Here is a 22,027-nt window from a genome sequence, read left to right as displayed (position 1 = left end):
CCATCTCTACTAAAAATAGAAAAAATTAGCAGAGCTTGGTGGTAGTCCCAGCTACTTGGGAGGCTGAGGCAGGAGGATCCTTTGAGCCCAGGAGTTTGAGGTTGCAGTGATCTAGTTTGAGGTTTCAGTGACCTACAATGACGCCACTGCACTCTATCCAGGGCGACAGAATGAGACTCTGTCTCAAAAAAAAAAAGTTTGTTTTTCAAAAAGATAAACTGAATCGACAAATCTTTAGCTAGATGGACTAAGAAAAAAAGAGAGCAGATTCAAATTACTAAAATCAGAAATGAAAGTGGGAACATTACTACCAATTCTACAGAAATGAAAGGATTATGAAAGAGTACTGTGAACAATTGTGTGCCAACAAACTGGATGATCTAGATGAAATAGACAAATTCCTAGAAACATAAAACCTACCAAGGCTGAATCATAAAGAAGTAGAAAGTCTGAATAAACCTGTAACACTAAGGAGATTGAATCAGTTAACAAAAATTTCCTGACAAAGCAAGCACTGGACCTAATTGTTTCACTGGTAAATTCAACCAAACATTTAAAGAAGAACTAACACTAATGTTTCTCAAACTTTCCTAAAACACTGAAGAGGAGGGAACACTTAACTCGTTCTATGAGCCAGCATTATCCTGATACCAAAGCCAGACAAGAGCACTACGGTCAAGGTCCCTTATGAACACTGATGCAAAAACTCTCAACAATTGAACCTAGCCAACCTAATTCAGCATATATTATTAACAAAAGTATGATATTCCATGACTAAGTGGGATTTATTCCTGGAATGCAAGGATGATTCAACCTATGAAAATCAGTCAATGTCATACAACACAATAACAGAATGAAGGACAAAATCCACATGATCATCTCAATTGATACAGAAAAGGCGTTTGACAGAATTCAACACCCTTTCATGATAAACACACACACATAACCCACACAACAGTCTAAGAACAAAACTACCTCAACATAATGAAAGTCATATATAATAAACACACAGCGCGTATCATGCTCAGTAACTGAAAGCTTTTCCTCTAAGATCAGGAACAAGGCAAGGATGCCCACTTTCACCACTTCCATTCAACTAGTACTTGTGTTAGTCCATTTTGCATTGCATTAGAGGAATAACTGAGACTGGGTAATTTAATAGAAAAGAGGTTTATTTGGCACATGGTTCTGTAGGCTATATGAGAAGCACAGCACTGGCATCTGCTTCTGGTGAGGGCTTCTGCGAACCTCCAGTCATGACAGGAGGTGAAAGGGGAGTGGGCAGGTCACATGGAGAGAGGGGGAGCAAGAGAGAGCCCACACTCTTTTAAACAACTAGTTCTCATGGAACTACTAAAGCAAGCACTCACTCATTACCACATGTAGGGCACCAAGGTATTTATGAGGGATCGCCCTCATGACCCAAACACCTCCTACCTCCATCATTGGGGATCAAATTTATTTTTATTTTTATTTTTATTTTTATTTAGCCTTGGTAGGGATCAAATTTCAACATGATATTTGGAGGGGCCAAATATCCAAGCCATATCAGTACTAGAACTACTAGCCAGAATAATTAGGCAAGAAAAAGAAATAAATGGCATCTAAATTGGTAAGAAAGAAGTAAATTATTTCTGTTCACAGATGGTATCTTATAGATAGAAAACCCTAATGATTCCACAAAAAGTTGTTAGAACTAACAAACAAAATCAGCAAAGTAGGATACAAAGTCAATATATAAAAATCACCTTGTGTTTCTATACAACAATGAATAATCCAAAAGGAAATTAAGAAAACAATTCCATTGACGATAGCATCAAAAAGAATGAAATACTTATGAACTAATTTAACCAAGGAAGTGAAAGGCTTGTAAAACAAAAACTATAAAACTGGCTGGACATGGTGGCTCACACCTGTAATCCTAGCACTCTGGGAGGCCAAGGTGGGAGGATTGCTTGAGGTCTTGAGTTCAAGACCAGCCTGAGCAAGAGCAAGACCCCATCTCTACTAAAAATAGAAAAAAATAGCCAGGCATGGTGGCACATGCCTGTAGTCCCAGCTACTTGGAAGGCTGAGTCAGGAGGATTGTGTGAGCCCCAGAATGTGAGGTTGCTGTGAGCTAGGCTGATGCCATGGCACTCTAGCCCGGGCAACAAAATGAGACTCTGTCTCAAAAAAAAAAAAGAAAAAGAAAAAAAGACCTACAAAGCTGGCTGGGCATGGTGGCTTACACTTGTAATCCTAGCACTAAAGAGGCTGAAGCAGGAGGATCACTTGAGGCCAGGAGTTCAAGACCAGCCTGGGCAACATAGAGAGACCCTATCTCTACAAAATTTTTTAAAAAATTAGCCAGGCATAGTGACACATGCCTGTAGTACCAGCTACTTGGGAAGCTGAGGTGGGAGGATGACCTAGGCCCAAGAGTTCAAGGCTGCAGTGAGCTATGATTATGTCACACAGAGTGAGACCCTGTCTCTAAAACAAACACACTAACAAACAAACTACAAAACATTGCTGAAAGAAACTAAAGAAGACATAAATAAATGGAAACATAATCCAATTTCATGGATTAGAAGACTTAATATTGTCAAGATGTCAATACTACCCAGAGTAATCTATAGATTCAGCACAACTCCTATCAAAATCCTAAAGGCCTTTTCCCAGAAACAGAAAAATCCACCTGAAGTTCATATGGAATCTCAAGAGACCTTGAATGCTAAAACAATCTTGAAAAAGAGCAAAACTGGAAGTCTCTTACTTCCTGATTTCAAAACTTGTTACAAAGCTACAATAATCAAAATGGTATGGTACTTGTTTAAAGACAGTCACATAAACCAGTAGAATAAAACAGAGATCCCCAAAATAGACCCTCAAATATATGGTCAAGTGATTTTCAACAAGCAGACTAAGACCATTCAATGAGGAGTAAACAGTCCTTTCAACAAATGGTGCTGGGAAAACTGATATCCACACACAAAAGAATAAAGTTGGACCCTTACCTATACATATACAAAAATTAACTCAAAATGAATGAAAAACTTAAAAAGAAGACCTAAAATTATAAAACTCTTAGACAAAAACAGGGCAAAATCTCCATGACATTGGATTTGGCAATGATTTTTTTAACGTGACACCAAAAGCATAAGCAACAAGAAAAAAGAGACTGTACTTTGGGAAAATTTAAAACTTTTGTGTATCAAAAGATATTATCAAAAGAGTGAAAAGACAATGCACAGAATGGAAGAAAATATTTGCAAACCATATCTCTGATAAGGGGTTAATGTCCAGAATATATAGAGAACTTAAACTCAACAACAGCAATTGAAAAAACCAAAAAACAGAACAAACAAACCAATTTAAAAATGAGCAAAGGACTTAAATAGGCTTTTCTTTAAGCCGGGTGCAGTGGTGCACACCTGTATTCCCAGCTACTCCAGAGGCTGAGGTGGGAAGATCACTTGAATCCAGGAGTTCAAGACTAACCCGGGCAACATTGGGAGATACCCATCTCTAAAAAAAAAAAAAATAATAATAATAATAATAATAATAAATGGATGTACCATAGTCATAATTTAAGCTGACACTCACATGGATTGCAAACTGCCTTGGAGTCATTTAGGGACCCAGAAATCTTAAGTCCTGAACTTAGGTAAAAGTGATCCTGGACTGCTAGTGCCCTGCGGCACCTATCTAAAGCAAATAAAATACTATAAAAGGAAACTAATATAATTCTAAGCTCTAAATTATTTCTACAAATGTTTTTTCAAATGCCAAATCCTATATATATCCAAAGATAAGTAGTTCCATAAGCGGAAAAGACATCATGAACAGAAACCACAGGGAAAAAAGCAAAAAACAAAACACAGTAGAAAAAGACTCTCAGGAACCTCAGATACAAAAAAACATGTCAGCCACCATGATGTTCACTATGTTCATGGAAATAAAACTTGGACATTTTAGAAGATGTATAGGCTGAGTTGTATCCACCCCTCAACACTTATTTGTACATTGAAGACTTAAACCCCAGTAACTCTAACTGCAGTGGTATTTGGAGACCAATGAACCAGATGGCAATCTGAGAACAGAAAAATATGATACCCAAAGGAAATCAATAGGCAGGTTTAAAGCTGATTAAACACAGCTGAAGGCACAATTATTTAACTTAGAGATTGTCAAAGGAAACTCTCTCTCTCAGTTAACTATTAATAACTTTATCTTCACCAAGGAAAAAAAAGAGATTACTTTAAAATAAATGGCATTTAGACTGATATTTGATTTCAACAGAAATAATGGATGCCTGAAAACAGTGGAATGATATCTTTGGTGATGTGAAAGAAAATAATTGTTAGCCTAGAATTCTGCACACTGGGATATAAAGGTGAAAAAAGACATTTTTAAATAAAAATGGAAAGTCAACAAACAGCAGACTTGTTGACTAAAGAGAAAAACAAAATGATTCCATATGGAATAGCAGAGATACAGAATGAATGAAAAAAGGAAAGAAGTAAATATATGGGTAAATATAAATGAATATTAACTTTATAACAATTTTTATAATTTACCATAAATGACCAGAAAACCATAGAAACCAGATGGGGAAAGTGGAGTTAATGTATTTTAAGGTCCAGGAGGTAAAGACAGAGATTAAAATTAGACTCTGAGAAGGTTCCACATCTGCTTAGGATGTAGAAAGCTGAGAGGGGTGGATGGGGGAGCAAAAAGAAAAGAAAAGAATTTTAAGAAAAAAAGGATGTAGAAAGCTGCAAGAGAACATTGTTCTCACTCTGAACAATCTACAAAAGTGTAATGTTTTAGAATCCCAACAAAGAGTCAAGACTGCAAAGCAACCAGGTGAACCAAATTCCAAAGCGTGACAAGCTCCTCTAGAAAAAGATGAGACACACAATTTATTTCATTTTTAGCAGAGCACAAGAGGAAATGGCAGCAGCCATGATGTGTGAAGAAGAAAGCAATTTAAATTTTAATTAATATTTAAAGATTGTGGGATAGCATGACAGTTTAGAGTTCTTGGGAGGCTCATTTATAAGAGGAGTCTATATGCACTGTCCAGCTCTTCTCTGTGGACTCCCATTGGACATTCATAAGAAGGATTGGGAGTGGAGCAAGAGAACTGAGAGAGCCCCTATCAGTGGAGCACAGAAAGAAAATCCTGCCTACTTGCTGAATGCTTTAGTATACAATGCAAAAGCCATTTACCACTAGGGGAGAGGGCAATAAACCCTCTTCTCCCCCGGCCTCAAACAAAGGTTACCTACTTTTGAGGTGAGATAAAAGCAAATGGAAAATGTGATAGAAGAAATATTTGAAAAAATAGTGGCTAGAAGTTTTCCAAAATTAATGAAAGATAACAAACCAAAAAATCCAGGAAGCTTATAAAACCCCAAGCAGAATAAACACAAAGAAATACACAATTATTCACTTCCATAGTCAAACTTCTGAAAACTAAAAATGGAGAAAATCTTGAAAGCAGCTGGACAGAAAAGAAACAAATGAACAAAAATAAGAATTACAGCAGACTTCTCATCCAAACTATGCAAGCTAGAAGACAATAGAATGATATCTATAAAGTAATAAAAGGAGAGGGGGGAGGAAATTTATACCAGTGAAAATACTTTTCAAAAGTGAAGATGACATAAAGATTTTGTTTTATTTTGCTTTCAGGGGAAAAATCTGAGAGAATGTATTGCCAGCATACCTGCACTACAAGCAACGTAAAAAGAAATTCTTCAGGTAGAAGGAAGATTTGGATCTACACACAGATATGTAGAGCACCTGGATTTTAATTAATGTATTAGACCTCACTCTATTCTCTATTTCTCTTCTCTTGCATATTTTCTTATCCTTTGGATGCTGTAATGAGGTCTGGATACTTTCTTTCAACCTTTTCCTCTAGTTCAGTAATCTTCCCTTCAGGTGGTGTTAATTTAATATGCTGTTAAATATACCCATTGAAGTTTCTCCCCATCCCACTTCCACCCTCCACTTTTTTTTTTTTTTTATCTCAGCGCTAAGTAATTTTTTTTTTTTTTTTTGAGACAGAGTCTTGCACTGTTGCCCAGGCTAGAGTGCCATGGCATCAGCCTAGCTGACAGCAACCTCAACATCATTGGCTCAAGCAATCCTTCCTGACTCAGCCTCCCATGTACCTGGGACAACAGGCATGCACTACCATGCCCGGCTAATTTTTTCTATTTTTAGTAGAGACGAGGTTTCGCTCTGGCTCAGGCTGGTCTTGAACTCCTGAGCTCAAGTGATCCTCCAGCCTTGGCCTCCCAGAGTGCTAGGATTACAGGCATGAGCCACCTCCCCTGGCCCCACTCTCCACTTTTAATTCTGAAAAATTATAAACCTACAGAAAAGTTAAGAGAATATTTGAATACACATTTGTATATTCTTCACCTAGATTCACCAATTGTTAACATTTGTCACATTTGATTCCTATCATCTCTGTCATCTATATATCTATGCATCTGTCTCTACACACACACACAGTGGGGTTTTTTTCTGGACCACTTAAACATAAGTTACAAACATAATGACACTTCACACCTAATCCACTGAGATATTTTGTTTTTTCATCGTCCCTTACTTACTTTCCCTCTTGCCAGTTTGAAATGCCACCTTAATCACATATTAAATAGTCTCATATATTTAGGTTTGTATTTTGTTTTTCTTTCCTATCCCAATGTTATGCCTACTAAAATTATTCTTTTCTTTTTATAATGTCTTTATTGAGATATAATGCACATACCATAAAATTCACCTATTAAATAGTATGGGGGCGGGGCATGGTGGCTGATGCCTGTAATCTTAGCACTCTGGGAGGCTGAGGTGGGAGGATCGCTTGAGGTCAGGAGTTTGAGACCAGCCTGAGCAAGAGTGAGACCCCGTCTCTACTAAAAAATAGAAAGAAATTAACCGGACAACTAAAAATATATAGAAAAAATCAGCTGGGCACGGTGGTGCATGCCTGTAGTCCCAGCTACTCAGGAGGCTGAGGCAGTAGGATGGCTTGAGCCCAGGAGTTTGAGGTTACTGTGGGCTAGGCTGATGCCATGGCACTCTAGGCCAGGCAAGAGTCTAGCCCAGACTCTTGTCTCAAAATAAATAAATAAATAAATAAATAAATAAAAGTAAAATAAATAAATAAATAGTATGGGTATACAATTTAATTATTTTTAGTCTATTTACAGAGGTGTGAAACCATTGCCACAATCTAAGTTTAGAACATTTTTATCACCCCGCAAATATACTCCATACCCATTGGCAGTCATTCCCTCCCTGAGGTCCCCCCTCCCTCATCCTGCCAGACTTGGGCAACCAATAATCAAAACTTTTAATATTTCAGTGTATATTTCCTAAAAAAAAAAAAAAACAATGACACTGTCCTACAAAACCACAGGATAACTATCAAGCTCAGGAATTAACTTTGATGTGATGTTACCATCTAATCACAGACATCATTCAGATTTCACTGGTCATCCCAAAAATGTCCTTTATGTGTCTGGAATCTAATCCAGGGTCATTCGTTGCACTTACTTGTAAGATCTTTTCAGTCTCCTCAGTCTGGAACAGCTCCTCAATCTTTCCTTGTCTTTCATAACTTTGAGAGTTTTCAAGCGTCCCGGTCAGTTATTTATATTCTTTTGTTTATTTGTTTTTTGAGGCAGAGTCTCACTCACTCTTTTGCCTGGGCTAGAGTGCCATGGCATCAGCCTAACTTACAGCAACCTCAAACTCCTGGGTTCAAGCAATCCTCCTGCCTCAGCCTCCCGAGTAGCTGGGACTACAGGCATGTGCCACCATGCCCGGCTAATTTTTCTATATATATATTTTAGCTGTCCATATAATTTTTTTCTATTTTTAGTAGAGACGGGGTCTTGCTCTTGCTCAGGCTGGTCTTGAACTCCTGAGCTCAAACGATCCACCCGCCTCAGCCTCCCAGAGTGCTAGGATTACAGGTGTGAGCCACCGAGCCCGGCCCAGTCAGTTGTTTAGAATAGTCCTCAGTTGGGTTTTCCTGTCTCATCATACAGGTTATACACCTTTAGCAGGAATATCATGTAAGTGACATTGTGTTGTGTTCTTATAGGGAGAGACATGCATTTTGATTTGTCCCTTTACGGGTGGTAACTCTGACCACTTTGATTAAGGTATGAATACTATTAATATATTTTACCACTGTAAAGTTATTATTTTGTGCTTATTGGTTAATAAGATAATCATATGTAGTCATTTTACCAAAAGATAGAGCTTTTGCTTCTCCCCCACTTCTTTAATTATTCATATCAGTGTAGACTAATAAATTCTTATTTTTATTCAATGAGTTAAGACCCATTATTCATTATTATTCATTTTGATGCTCAAATTGTCCCAGATAAAGCCATTGGGAGCACCTTTAATCTAGCTTGTGTATCCTTTAGACATGTCTCCATCATTCCTTGAGCAGTTTCTTACTTTCTGGAACACCAAGATACTCCAAGTTTATTTTGTTTATTTTGTAGGTTTCTATCCCAGTTCTGGAATCAGTCATTTCTCCATGGAGCCCTGGTACCTGTCAGTGGGGAATGGTATTCAGAAATCAAGATATGGGCTTAGGTGTGCCCATTGCTGCTGGGGTATCATTGCTGGTAGGCCTTCCTAGGGTGTAGAACACATGCTCACACACACACACACACACACCCTATATCTATTCTGATATTTATCTACATATATTAAAAGCCACCAGTTCCTCCAGGTATCCCCAGTTCCAATCCCAACGTCACAGGATTTATTCTAGTCTTCCCCCTTCCCATCTTTGTAAATCTCTTAATGTTCTCTGACAGTGAGGAGCCTGGCTCCCGTTATCTTCGGTGTATTTACTTGTTTGTTCAGTCCCCTTCTGTGTCAGGAATCTCCAGCCCTGCCAGCCAAGGACCCCTCAGCTTTGTGGTGACCTCATGGGCCACCATGTGGCCGAGAAGGAGAGGAAAAGTTTCTCAGGCTTTGACTTGTTGATTCCATAGTAAAATGTCAGCCCTTTGATGCTTTGACAATGTTTTTACACCTTACCCAACCATTTTCAATTGTTTTCAACAGAAGGGCTGGCCAGAGTAAAACCGCCTGCACTAATCTCATAAGGTGAACCAAATATCATTTTTTGTGTGTTTGATGAGAAAAAAAAGTTGGAAAGCACTACTTTGGGTACTTTCTGTCTTCATTTCAAGTTTTGCCTGGATCAGGTTTAGTCAAGTTCCTCATAAATTGCCAGTTCCAGGCAAAATCATGAAGTGAACCACTTTCAATGTACCTAGTATGCAAATGATGGAGGGAAACAGGACAAGCTCTATTGCAATTCTCATTTTAAAAAGGAGAAGCAGCTGGGCGTGGTGGCTCATGCCTGTAATCCCAGCACTCTGGGAGGCTGAGGTGGGTGGATCGTTTGAGCTCAGGAGTTCGAGACCAGCCTGAGCAAGAGCGAGACCCCCGTCTCTACTAAAAATAGAAAAATTATCCAGGTGTGGTGGTGCACACCTGTAGTCCCAGCTACTCAGGAGGCTGAGGAAAGAGGATCACCTGAGCCCAGGAGTTTGAGGTTGCAGTGACCTATGATGATGCCACGGCACTCTAGCCAGGGCAACAGAGCAAGACACTGTCTCAAAAAAAAAAAAAAAGCACCACACAGCTCTCCTTAGCCTACATCAGTTTCTCAAACTGCAATGTGTGTGTAGATCGCCTGAAGATCTTGCTAAAATGCCACATCTGAGTCACGAGGTCAGGGTGGGGCCCGAGGTTCTGCATTTCTAACAAGTCTCCTGGTGCCACCCTGCTGCCGGCTGGGGACTGCGGTGTGAGTAGTGGAGTCTTTAGTGTGTGCCTCATCCCTGCTCCCCCAGTCAGGAAAGTGTGTTAAATGATACGACCAGCAAACCTTAGAGGCATTTTTAAACCTTTTATTTTGTTTTTCGTTTGCAAATATACACACAGAGAACCCCCAAGTACCACTGGCATTGGCCAATCTTATTTTACAACTTTTGCTGCCCCTGAACTTTGTGTTTGCTATTTTAAAGCAAACCCATCCATCGTATGATTTCAGTGTGCACCTCTACCAGAGAAGAATAATTAAAAAAAAAAAGTCATTATCACACAAAATTCACAATACATGTAACACAAAATTAACAATAATTCCTTGAAGTCCTCTAATACCTCTTCCCAGACAATAGATGATTTTCCTGGTCAGCTCCTCCGGTGGCCTGGGCTCAGTTCCCGTCGCTGAACACCTTCCATTGCTGTGCTACTCGGGTTTGGGGCTTTCCTTAGGGCCTGAACATGTGGGTATATTCCTCCTAACGTCATATTTTATGGCTTGCCAATTTCATTCTCCGGGGACTCTGTTTACTAGTAAACAACGGCAAAGCTTTACAATCATGCCTTTAGAGCCTGAGCCCTACCTTCTTGGGTCTCTGCCCAATCCCTTAGCCTTGAGGCCAGAACTGTAAACAGCAGCCCGCCGTGAGGCCTGGAAGGTTGGCCCTGCCTCTGGCTGGCAGCCCAGCCGACCTCGGTGTAGACATTCGAGTGGGGTTGCTTTAGGAGAGGCCTGTCGGATCAGGCTTCCCAAATTCTTTTAGTTCCAAACTCCTCTAGTTTTCCCCAGACACCTTCCCCTTGCCAGGATCTCACTACATTTTAAATTGGCGTATTCACTGGTTGTGCAATCCAGCGAGGTGTGTGGTCCTCTGCCCCTCCGCCCTCCAACCCTGGCTGCCGGCAGGAAGGGCTTCCCCCAGGGCGGGAGCACCCGGGAGCTGGTTCCCACCCACTGTCAGGCGCACCACCCGCTTGCACGGGTCTTGTCTCTCTTGCCCCCTGTCCCTGACACCCTCAAGAAGTAGCCGGCGCATTCTATCCCGACGTTCTCTGGTGGACCCTGAAGGTCAGCAGACGACACACGGGTTCCTGGCCAGCTGCTTCGTGATCGGCTAGGAAGGGTCGCCAAACGCAGGACTGTCCCAGCGATGCTCAGCGGCACCATTTCATGGGATCCCTCAAGGCAACGCTCAGTGCCCAGGTTCCAGACTCTGTGTTAGGCAGGGCTTTTGGCTGTGTGGGGCAGGAGGAAGCTCAACGTTGTTTCAGCAAAAGGGGGACCGATTGGACAGATGTGGGCGTCCCACAGAGCGGCCTGGGCGCGGGAAAGGCAGGAGAGAGACAGGCTTCCTCTCCCAATTCCCTCTCCCCGCCGGTCTTTCGTAGGCTCCTTTCTCCCTCTGCAGACCCCTCACCTCTGAGCCCTCAGTGCTGCCCACACACTGCCGTCCCCCGGGAGCTAGGTCCACCCAGACCAATTAAGTCAGCAAGTCTGGGGGTGGAGCCTGGGCAGCAGGGCCCGCCAGGTGACTTGAATGCCCAGGGTGGAGAATCACTAGCACCCAGAGGCACTCTTTTGTCCTTCTCATTCATAAATTGAGGAGCAGGACTCTGGGAAACCGATTTAGGGACAGGTCCCACCCTCTCTGGCCAGAGGCCGGCCAAGCCCCTGAGAGGCCCTGGTGGCCATGCAGCAGCTGCAGACGGGCACCGAGCGGGCAGTCCCCCAGCAGCAAACTGCCCTTTGTTTCTCTCCTCCCATCCCTACCCCGGGCTGCAGTGTGCGGACAGTCACCTTGTCTGATTTGATTTTGGTCACCTCTCTTCACAGAGCCAAGCTCGAAGGAGAAGCTGAACTGTGTCCTTGGGACATGGGGACTTGGTGGGAGACGTGGTCACAAGACAGTTGGTGGAAGGAGCCAGAGTGGGGCTGGCTGAGGAAGCTGCATGGAGGGCAGGGAAGAGGGACAGGTATGGACAGCTCCTTCCAGAAGGCTGAGTGCAGTGGCCAGAGAGAGCCTCAGAGTCCAGCGAGAGTGTTTGGGGTGGGAGAGGGCTGCACACGAGGGGCAGGGCCGGCACACTGGCTGGGGGAGGTGGAGGATGAAGGACCCTGGCCTTGGGACTGATCTGGGCGGCTTTCCCTACATTGTCCCCCGTCTATACTGGAGTGGGGGGTGGTACCTGGACTGCAAGACCCAAAGCTCGTCCAACTCTGACTGCACCTCTGGGTGCAGGACGGGAGTTCCTGCCACAGCCGTGAGGCTGCCCCCTCCCCATTGTGGTCTCAGAGCAGGGACATAGCTGGGACCACAGCAGACCTGGAAGGAGGAAGGGTGGGTGTGGAAACAAGGGGCGGAGCTGGGGGCTTCAGACCCTGCTCAGAACAGTCCTAACGTCCTTCCCTCATTCCCTTCTCCTCTTGGCAAGCTCCTACGGTGTCCCCGTCACCTGGCTCCGATCCCCAGAACCTGAGGGCCTCCCAGGGACTGTCCGTTCCCGAGGAGGGCTCCCACGGGTAGGGCTTGCTACCTGTGGGCCTCCCTCCACACCCTGGGCTCCCTCATACCAGCGCTGGGCCAGATCTCAGGGGTGGGTGGTTTATCTCCCACCATGGAGGTCCTGGTGCCAAGGCTGAGGGAGGAGGTCACCAGACGGGGGCAGGAGCTTTGAGTTCTTTCCTGCTCAGCCTGGATATGCCGTGTAACCCACCCTGGACCTCCGTCTCCCTGTCTTTATACTGAAGAGCCCAGGGGTCAGCTCTGACCTCTATGAACCGGGTCCCACCCAAGCCACCCCAAGGACAGACCAAATGATATCACGACTGGGGCTGAATGTTCACTTCTCTTTCCAAAAAATACCAAACACAGTCTAGGTGCAGCGAGGGACAGAGCCTGGCTGGGGACTGGACATTACACACCCAGGGGGCCCTTGGCGGAGGCGGGCAATTTAACAACTGGTCTGAAAGTCAAAAGAGAGAGAGCTGGTTAGTGGGGTGAACGTGGGGTGGGGGAAGGGGCTGTGCATTCAGGCCCAGACTCGGGACTGGCCTTCGAGGCCAGACCTTGGCCCTCACAGCAGCCCTGCCTGGGGCCCATTCCCGGGGGCAGGGGTGGCGTGGCCAACCCAGCCATTTGTGTGGGGGTCCAACAGCAGTGGGAACACTGGGAGAGGCTGAGGCCTGAACCCAGAGAAAGCGAGGCTGAGCCTCATGGTCTCTCTGAGCCTCAGTTTCCTCAGGTGTAATGTGTGTACGTTCGACATCCCAGCACTGCCTCCTTCACAGGGACCGGTGAGGGTGAGGGCTCTGCCCACCCCAGGGCACTCGGTACCGAGGTCCGTTTTGGTCACTGCTGTACTCCCAGGGCCCAGCATATAGCAGACACCCACAGGGACTTTCGGTGAGTAAATAAACGGGCAGGTGACAGGGCTAGCGGCTGGGCCGGTGTGGGGGGCCTGTCCCTGGGTATGGACCCCCGGGAGGCCGTGCAGACAGGACGGTGGTAAGACCTGAACCTGTGTGTGCACGTGGGGGTTGGGTCCTGCCCCTCGTCTGGTTCAGGCCTGTGGTCTCTCTCTGGGGGTCCGGGTCTGGGTCTCATATTGCAGGATGGGTGCTTGTGTTGAAGACAAGCTGCTCAGAGCCCCAGACTGAGCTCCAGGGACGTGCTGTGCCCCGCTAGCCCTGCCGCGGGTGCTGCAGGGGCTGGCGGGGTGCCGGGCGGGAGGGCTGGCGGCAGGCGGAGCTCAGACGTACTCGCGGGCAGCGGCGGAGGGTCCGGGCCGGTAGGGCTGCGGGCTGTTGTTGACTCTCTCGGGCTCCGGGCACGTGCAGCAGAGGAAGGAGCCCCCCAGCATGGCCAGGCCAGCCGAGGCCCAGCCCACGAACAGGGCGGGGCCAAATTCATACCTGCCAGGGGTGGGGGTGGGGAAGAGAAGACAACAGGATGACAGAAGCAGAGAGAAATGTGAAGACACAAACATGGAGAAAGGAGCCGGGAGCCACCAAAGGCGCGGAACGGAGCTTTAGAAGCGGGAGAGGCAAGGAACTGAACCATCCTATGCGGCCTCCAGAAGGAACCAGGCCTGCAGACTTCTTCGTGTGAGCCCTGTAAGACTCATTTCGGATTTCTGATCTCCGGAACAGTACGAGAATAAATTTGTGTTGCATTAAGTTAAAAAAAAAAAAAGGCGGGAGGTGGTTAGGGAGAAGGGCATCCGGTATGGCTGCCGCGTCCCCAGCCCCTGCCCTGGCAGCACAAGGGCAGAGTGTGGGGGCTGGAGGCTGGAACCTCCCCAGCCTCCTCCATCTCTCCGGATAAACTGGGATGCACGCCACCTTCCTCCCTTCCCCAGCCAGGCATATCAACACCACACAGGGTGACCCAGGCCCAGGGAGGACCGGGAGTCTGGAGGCGGTGGGAGGCTTGGTCTCCAGCCCCTGCCCGAGCAATCCTGGGCTCATTTCCTCCTCCAGCCAGCGGAGGGGGCATGGGCGGGCCTGAGATGCCATCTATGCGCCCTTCCACCAGGAACACCCAGCCAGGGCTGCTCCCTGCTACCCTCTGGAGAAGGCCAGACCCCTTCGCTGGGCGCTCTGGGCTCTGCACGCACACCCAAGCCCTGCTGGCCAGCCTGGCCCCCTCCTGGGTCTCCCTGCCTCTACCAGGCACCCGCACCTGGAGCACACCCCCTGCCCCTCACGCCTCCCAGTTCCTTCCCTGCCTTCAGGGCTCAGTTCAATGCCACCTCCTGTGGGGACTTGCCTTGACACCTACCCCCTCTGTGCTCACCCGCCCCCTGGGGATCACCTGCAGGGCAGACAGAGCATGGGATTCATCCGTGTCCCCAGGGCCCAGCACAGGGCCTGCCAGCCCAGGTGGCCTGGGGACTGTTGGAGGGATGAAGGGCGGAGTCCCAGCCTGGCATCCTTGAGCCAGACCTTGCTTGGCAGGTCTTTGTGGCTGTAGCCGCCCACCCAGGGAACAAGCCTCACGCCAGGTCTCTTTTTCCTCCCCGCTCCACACCCCTGCCTCCTCCAGGGAGCCCTCCTGACTGTGACAGCCCAGGCATCCTTGCTCATCCTCCCTCCACCCCAGGGCCAAAGCCCACTGGGATGTCTGGGGTTGAGATTGTCTCATTCTCTGCTCCTGGCTGGGCTGAGAGGTGCGGGAGGAGCCAGGATGGGCCCAGGCCCTTCCGAGAGACCCCTCTTTGGCCTCCATGCCCTCGGCCTTACCAGCCCTGACCATTCTGGCGGCTGAATGTCTCTGAACCTGCTTTCCGGAGCTCCCTCTGTGGTCCCAAGCCCTGTGCTCTGGCCTTTGCAACTGCTGCGTACTGGCCTCCCCCTCATCCTGCAGCCACGGCGACTGCCCTGCCTGCCACCCCAGGGTGAGGAACAAAGTCTGCCGTGGCTGCAGGGCCCCATTCTCCAGTCTCCACTGCTGTCACCTGCAGGAAGCCACCAGCTCAGGTTCACCGAGCACTCTCCAGGGCCCGGCACTGGGCAAGTCCCTCACCTGCGACATCCTGCTGAACCCTTGTAACCATGTGTGACCTAGGCCTCAGGTTCTAGCTCCGTTTTACAGGGGAAGAAACCAGGCACAGAAATATTGAGTAACTTGCTCAGGGCACACAGTCAGTAGGTGCAGAGCTGGGACTTAAGCCCAGAGCCAGGGCACTTAGCTCTTTGTAGAGTCCTGGCTGCACCTGGGTGCCCTCCACATGCCTCCTGCCCCTGGGGGAGGCCTGGCCGCATCCTTCCTGGCTCCCCCTTCCAGAGCTTCTCAGACAGCAGCTGGGCCCCATCCCCTGTGTCCCCCTCCAAAGTGACCTGGACAAAGGCAAGTGGCCCCAGAGGAGGTGAAGCAGGAAGCTCAAGCCCTGGCACTCACCTGGCATTGACAGGTGTGCTCGGGTTGAAGAACTCCTGGGTCACCAGGGTGGCATACCAGGAGACAGCCGTCAAAGTGCAGAGGCCTGAGGACAAAGCAGGGTGTGCTCAGCTCTGCTCTGGCCCCTGCCACCAGGGCTGGGGCTGCCTGCCACGGCCAAGACGGTGGAGTCAGGGGCACTCACCAGCCAGGAGGAAGAGGGCGCCCCCGGCGATGGCCACACGGCTTTTGGCAATGGGGTTGCTGTCTCCGACCCGCGTGCATTTCATGCCCACGACGCTTAGGACCATGGCCACGAAGCCCAGGAGCACAGCCACCACCATCAGGGCTCTCGCGGACTGGATGTGACCTGGGGCAGCAGGCGGCACTGAGCAGGGCTGGGGGGCGGGGGCAGGGCCACAGTGGGAGGAGCCTGGCTTGGGAGTGGCAGGAGCAGGAGCTGGCCTGGAGTCCTGACCACCTGCCGCCAGGTACAGAATAGTGGGGGTGACAGTGGGACAGAGGACAGGGAATGGGAGTGTTGTGTCCTTCCCTTCACCAATAATGCTATTTTCCACTCCCTCTTGCCACTCCTCTGGGTGGTGCGTGGCGACAGGGTAGTTTGAATTCGCCGTTCAGCTGCGTTCTGGCCCCAGCTCCCTCTTGGGCCTGGCCAGCCCGCCTGCACAGCAGAGGGTAGCACCTCCCAGGGCCTGGCAGGTTGCGCAAAAGGAAGGGCTGAGGGTGTTTGAGTTCGGCCCTGCCTGGTCCCCCGCAGTGACCTCTCCCCACCAGCCATTTGGACTCTGGTCACCTTCTCCTGTGCCCTGGGAATCACCATGGCAGCCAGGAGCCTGCCTCTCCACGGGTGCGCGGGTCAGTCCGGGGCCCCAGGGGGCACTCAGGAGACCTGGGCCCTTAAGGCGGCTGGACAGCCTGCCAGGACCGGCGCAGCGGGCCAGGTTGACGGGGCCAGGTTGATGGCAGCTCTGCTCAGGCTACCCGTGGGGGGTCTTGGCCTTGGGTTGCCCCTGCCCCAGGGTTAAAGCTGTGGGGGTGCGACTCCACTCCACACTCCAGGAAGAGGGGGACCTCGAGCCGAAGCACCCGCGCTTGAGTGTGCATGTGCATGTGTGTGTTTGTGCGCATGTGCGTGCACGCGTGTGCCTGCACATGTGCCCGGGCAGTGTGTGTCTGTGTACCGAGTATGAGGTGTGTGGCGGGAAGGGTCTTAACTGAGCCTTCCTGAGTGCCAGGCACTGATCCATGCCACCCCCCACATCCCAGCACAGGTGTAAGTATCCCCCTTTACAGAGGAGGACCTCCCAGTGCAAAGAGGTTTGGTGACTGCTCAAGGTTACAGTGGCAGAGCCGGGATACGGACCCACAGCTGCCAGACGCTAAAGCCCCCGCCTCCCGCAGGGCAGCAGGCTGGCCTGGACTCCCAGTGTGCGCAGGGTGGTAGCCGGCGCTGCAGCGTGGAGCCCAGTGCTGACGGCAGACTGTGGGGAAGGCTTGCTCCAGCCCCCCAGGCCTGTGCCCACACCCCGCCTCCCCGCCACCAGCCAGAGGCCTACCGTCCAGGGCGAGCAGCGAGTCATAGAGCTTGCACTGCACCTGGCCAGTGCTCTGGGAGGCACAGGACATCCAGAGCCCCTCGTAGAGGCCCACGGCGGTGATGATGGCGTCGCCCGCGTAGGAGGACTGCTTCCACTGCGGCAGGGCCGTGCTGGCGATGATGCCCACCCAGCCGCCCAGGGCCAGGAAGTAGCCCAGGAGCTGGAGGCCCGAGTTGGCCATGGCCCAGGGGAGGAGAGAGGGTCCCAGGGCTCAGAGCTGGGCCGGCGTCCCAGGGGGTGCTGCGGTCATGGTCAGGTGGGAGGAGCAGCTGGGTGGGGGAGCAGTCGCAGGGAGGCTCAGAGGCAGAGCAGGAGAGGTGGCAGCAGCGGCAGCAGCAAAGGCAGTGGCTCTGGACTCCAGAATGCAGGGGGAGGCCCAGGGGCTGGAAAAGGCCAGGGCCCGCCCACAGCCGCTGCCTAAGCCTTAGCAGGGTCCCCAGCAAAGCTCCTGCCCAGCCCCCTGGGGGTGGGGGGCGGGGCCCATGGCCCAGGTGGGTCTCCCTGTCCCGCCCCCATCCCATGGAGAAAGGAGGGGCTGGGAGGAGTGACCCAGCTGCCCTCAGGGCCTTCCCACCCAGGGAAACCCCTTTAGGAATCTGATTTAGGTGCCCTAAAATTCTCTAATCCCTACCCAAACCACTAGCCCTGGGATGACGGACTTTGCTCTTGCAATGCTGATCTGACCCTTGGGGTTTTCTGTCTTCTGACTTTAGGACAGAGTGGAAAAGGAATTACAGTTTGCAGCAGGTAAAACTCGAGTTAGACGTCAAGGAGAACTTTTTGGCACAGGCTCTGAGGCCAGATGTGGAGAGACTGGCTAGGGACGGGGTGCTGGGGAGAGGGGTCCTGGGTACCTGGGAGCCGTGTGTGTCGAACTTAGGGGAGCCTAGGCCAGGGAATATGTTCTGTGGGGTCTGTTTGAGATCTGAGGGGGACAGAGGAGGGGCCCCACCGAGGCTGGGCAGGAGCTGGCTGCCGGCCAGCAAGGGGCCTGGCGGGGAGCTGGGGAGACAGCACCAACATTCTGGCATCAGCCTGAAGGAAGGCGGGTTGCTCAGCCCTTTAATCCCCTTGCTGGCTGGCTTAGCAGCTCCTGCTGGGACCTGGGACACCGGGCCCTGGCCCCCAGCTCCAGAACCGCCTGGTGTGGAGCAGCGGCCTCTGCACATTCCTGGGGTTCAGGCTACCTCCTCCTGGCTCCCCCACATCCCCCTTCTCTCTCCCATCTGAGCTCAGCCCTCGGAAACAGGGGAATATTTAACTCTCCTCGACCTCATTAGCAATCCCCTCACGTTCAGCTGGGCCCCAGGGGCTCTCAGCGTGGGTGCAGGAGGAATGTCACCACCCTGCTCCCACTCCACCAGCCCCCCAGCCGCCCCTGCATCCCCACCGGGCCACCGCCTTTCCTGGGCTGCACTGGGGGAAGGTGGGGTCCTGCTGCCGACCCCTGCCAGCTACCTCCCCCACGGCCCCAGCGCCCCCCACCCCCAGGGATGAGTCCCCAGCCCGCTCCCTTGCATTCTTCACGTGGCTATGCAAACGAGAGGGTGCCGGGGCTGAGCAGACAATGGCAGCCCTGTGTGCCCGCCCATGGCGTAGGCCCCTGGTATGGCCTGCAGCTCTGGCCGGAGCTGGGGGAGTGAGCTGCCCTCTGAGGGTCAAGGGTGGGCACTATTTGGCCTGCGGTGCCACACACTGGGTCCCTCTGAGGCCCTCCGTGCTGGGACAGTTGGGAACGTGGATCTGGGCACACACAGACCTGTTTCCTGGGATGGCCTGCGGGTCCCAAAAAGCAAAACCCCACTGTTCTGCAGGTCTAGAACTGTGGCAGAGAAGTCAGTCCTGAGCTCAGATTCTTCTGCCACAATGACAAGCTGGTAGGGTCCAGGGGCACCTCCTGGGGATGCAGTGGGCAGGCTGTGAAGTGCCTCTTATGCATTAATTCATCTCCGCCTCCAGGCAGCCCTCGCAGGCAGGCAGGCCTCTTGCAGCCAGCAGACCAGGGGAGGTAATTTGCCCCAGCTGGGAAGGGGGCTTCCCACGCTGGGCTGTGTGGTGCTGGCTCCCACGGTCTGTCCCCACACCCCTGCCATTTTGAGGGAGGCACTGGATGCAGGTTGGGAGGGGCGGGCAGTCATGAGACACTCCCTGGCAGTGACCTGAGCTGGCCTCTGTGACAGTGGGTTAAGGTAAGCATGGTGGGGGGGGGCCTGCACGTGGCAGCTGCTCAGCACGTGCTGTCCCCCGAGGCGGGGCCTCGCTCCTAGCTGGGCCTTGGCCCCTCTCCACGCCTTCTGCAGGGGCTCTCTCTGTGAAGGAAGATCCAGGGGTCATTCTGGTCTCAGGAGGACCCAGGTCAGGTCTCTGAGCTCTGGAGCCACAAAGGCCCTCAGAGAGGATGGCCTGTGACCCCTTCCGTTGACAAGTGAGGGAGCCAGGTGCCAAAGAGGGAAGTGAGCCGCTGCTCCCGAGGCCAAAGGGGCAGCAGGATGCCTGTGTGCTCGTCCACCCTGGCATCCCAGAGCCTCTTCGTGATCCAGAATGAGGCTCGCATTCTCCCCTGAGGCTCTTCTGCTGATCCTTTCTCTTTGTCATTTGAGGTTTGAGTCTGTTCCACCAAGATGTCCTCTCCTACCCTATGGCCTTCCCTCACCGATGTTCTGAAGCCTTCTGGAATTCAGATCCTGCTTCTGGAGTGGCATTCCCTAACCTGGCAAAACTTCTCCACCCAGGGCATCCACCACTCCTGGGGGACCCCCTGCAGTCCAGTGACTCCCAGGCACTTGCAGAGAGCAGGATGGCTCAGCACCCCGCCACCCCCAAGCCTGCAGTAGGCACTGAGACTGCCCTGGGGTGGCACACTTCACTGTTGAAAAAGTGCTTTCACGTACAAGAAGTCTAGGGTTCTAGCTTTACCTCTGCCATTGAAAAGCTGTGTGACATCAGGCAAGTTCCTCAGCTTCTCTGGGCCTGGGTCCTGGACTAAAAAATAAGGATAATACAATTTGGCCTCTCTGGTTCATGAGAGAGTTAACAAGGATCAAATGGTAGGAGAGAAACACTGTTTGAAAGCATAAAATGCCTGAAGAACTGCGGCTAATGAAAGCTCAGTTCACAAAAAGACTCCCCCCTGGTCTTCTCATCCTGGGTGTGGGCAGAAGACGCGCTGCCACCTCCTCCCAGCAGTGCCCGGCCCAGAGCCGGCCTTGGCAGGTATGTGTCGATCATTGACTGATCGGTGTGGGCGGTTTTTGCCTCCCTCCCAGTGAAAATCGGAGCCCTTCCCAGAGCCCTCCCCCATGGCCAGTGAGGAGGGTCTGATTCAGTCGGTTGCAATCCAGCACATTCTCTGCAGACACCCGCTGACACTTTGGAGGCTCAGGGTGCAGGTTGGGAAGGGGCGGGCTGGTCTTATCGCCTCCTAACGCAGAGTCTGAGTTTCCTACAGAAGTGCAGGCTCCTGGTACGCCTTGCCTCGGGCACAGCAGCTCCAAAGCCACACAGCCAGCATGTGGCCACGCCCAGCTGTCCTGCCTGCCCAGACAGGGCTAAGCATCCTGATCTGGAATCCCAAAATACTCTGCATGTTTCCACTCACTGCACTTGGCACATCGTTTGCCTCCTTCCTGAGGACTGCGAGCACCTTGAGGCCACTCTAGCAGCCTCTTTTTTTTGTCCCACTGTCTCACCCAGGGCCAGGATGCCACTGTGGCACACGTGGCAGTCCCACGGTCCATCCCCCTCCTCTGCAAACAACGCTGAGCACAGCGCCTATCTCTTGGCAGTCCTGCTGAGAGCTCTGCCAGCTGCCTGGGCTACCAGCGACCAGCCTCTCCCCAGCTCGAATCTTTCCCATGTTACAAGTTGCCTCCCATCCCCTGTAACACTCCCGTGGGCTCTCTCCCTTCATCGCAAGCGTATGTCCTTCCTATGCACGTGTGCTACCGAGCAGTGACCTTGCAATCACAGTTGTGCCTCAGCTGACACCCTGCCAGCACCCCCTGCTTTCAGGAGGACGCGCCCCACCCTAATTATATACACTTATCTTGCTCCTGCTGCCACTGGAAACATCTGGCCTATCATGAGCTCAACTGAGAGTCTGCTGCCTGCGTGTGGTTAGCATATGCTGAAATTGTAAAGGTCATCTGCCTTGTGGAAACTTCCAGAAAACCAGAATCAGGCCTGAGATAGTTTTCTGTAACGTTGAGTATCTAGCATGTGCTAAGTGTCATGCCAGTGGCTCTGTGCGCATTCCCCTTTACCACTCTCAGCCGCCCTGGGAGGGAAGGATTGTAATCCCACCTCAATGGTGAGGAAACACACTCAGGGGTCCCAACTTGCTGAAGGTCACGCGACTCCAAGTGGTGAAGTGAGGGTCTTGCCCAGCTCAGCTTGTGGGTAAAGTTCATGTTCTCTCCACTAATGCGGTCCTGTCTGCATGGCGAGTGAGTCACCCAAATAGGACAGAAGGAATCCACGATGACAAAGGGATAGTGACCGCCTCAGTAGGACCACCCCATCAGCTCTATCACCCAGCTAGCAAAGTAATCATCTCTTTTCTTATCTTTTTTTGTTTTGAGGCAGGGTCTTGCTTTGTCACCTGGGCTGGAGAGCAGTGGCATCATCATAGCTCACCGCAACTCCAACTCCTGGCTCCAAGCC

At 50.7% G+C, this 22,027-nt stretch overlaps 1 protein-coding gene across 1 annotated transcript; it reads right to left on the bottom strand.

Annotated features, from left to right (window-relative positions):
- Window positions 1-12,695: 12,695 nt before the first annotated feature.
- On the bottom strand, window positions 12,696-17,729 carry CLDN19 (claudin 19). The gene is made up of 5 exons (XM_045545700.1): window positions 17,324-17,729; window positions 15,952-16,116; window positions 15,768-15,852; window positions 13,628-13,780; window positions 12,696-12,831 (listed from the first exon to the last, which is right to left on the bottom strand). The coding sequence occupies exons 1-5, from the start codon at window positions 17,544-17,546 to the stop codon at window positions 12,783-12,785; spliced, it is 675 nt and encodes a 224-aa protein (XP_045401656.1). The 5' UTR covers window positions 17,547-17,729; the 3' UTR covers window positions 12,696-12,782.
- Window positions 17,730-22,027: the final 4,298 nt, after the last annotated feature.

This window comes from Lemur catta, chromosome 3 (genome assembly GCF_020740605.2).
Source record: "Lemur catta isolate mLemCat1 chromosome 3, mLemCat1.pri, whole genome shotgun sequence".
Taxonomy (NCBI): Eukaryota; Metazoa; Chordata; class Mammalia; order Primates; family Lemuridae; genus Lemur; species Lemur catta.
The sequence above is the reverse complement of the archived record's forward strand: the minus strand, read 5'-3'. Positions and strand labels throughout refer to the sequence as shown.

Bases quoted from the DNA above. Each gene is read 5' to 3' on its own strand.
- CLDN19 (XM_045545700.1), bottom strand. From the start codon at position 17,546: ATGGCCAACTCGGGCCTCCAGCTCCTGGGCTACTTCCTGGCCCTGGGC. The intron at 15,853-15,951 runs GTGAGTGCCCCT...CTTTGTCCTCAG, and splicing joins CGCCCTCTTCCTCCTGGCTG to GCCTCTGCACTTTGACGGCT. The intron at 12,832-13,627 runs GTACGTCTGAGC...TTTGACTTTCAG, and splicing joins CCCTCCGCCGCTGCCCGCGA to ACCAGTTGTTAAATTGCCCG.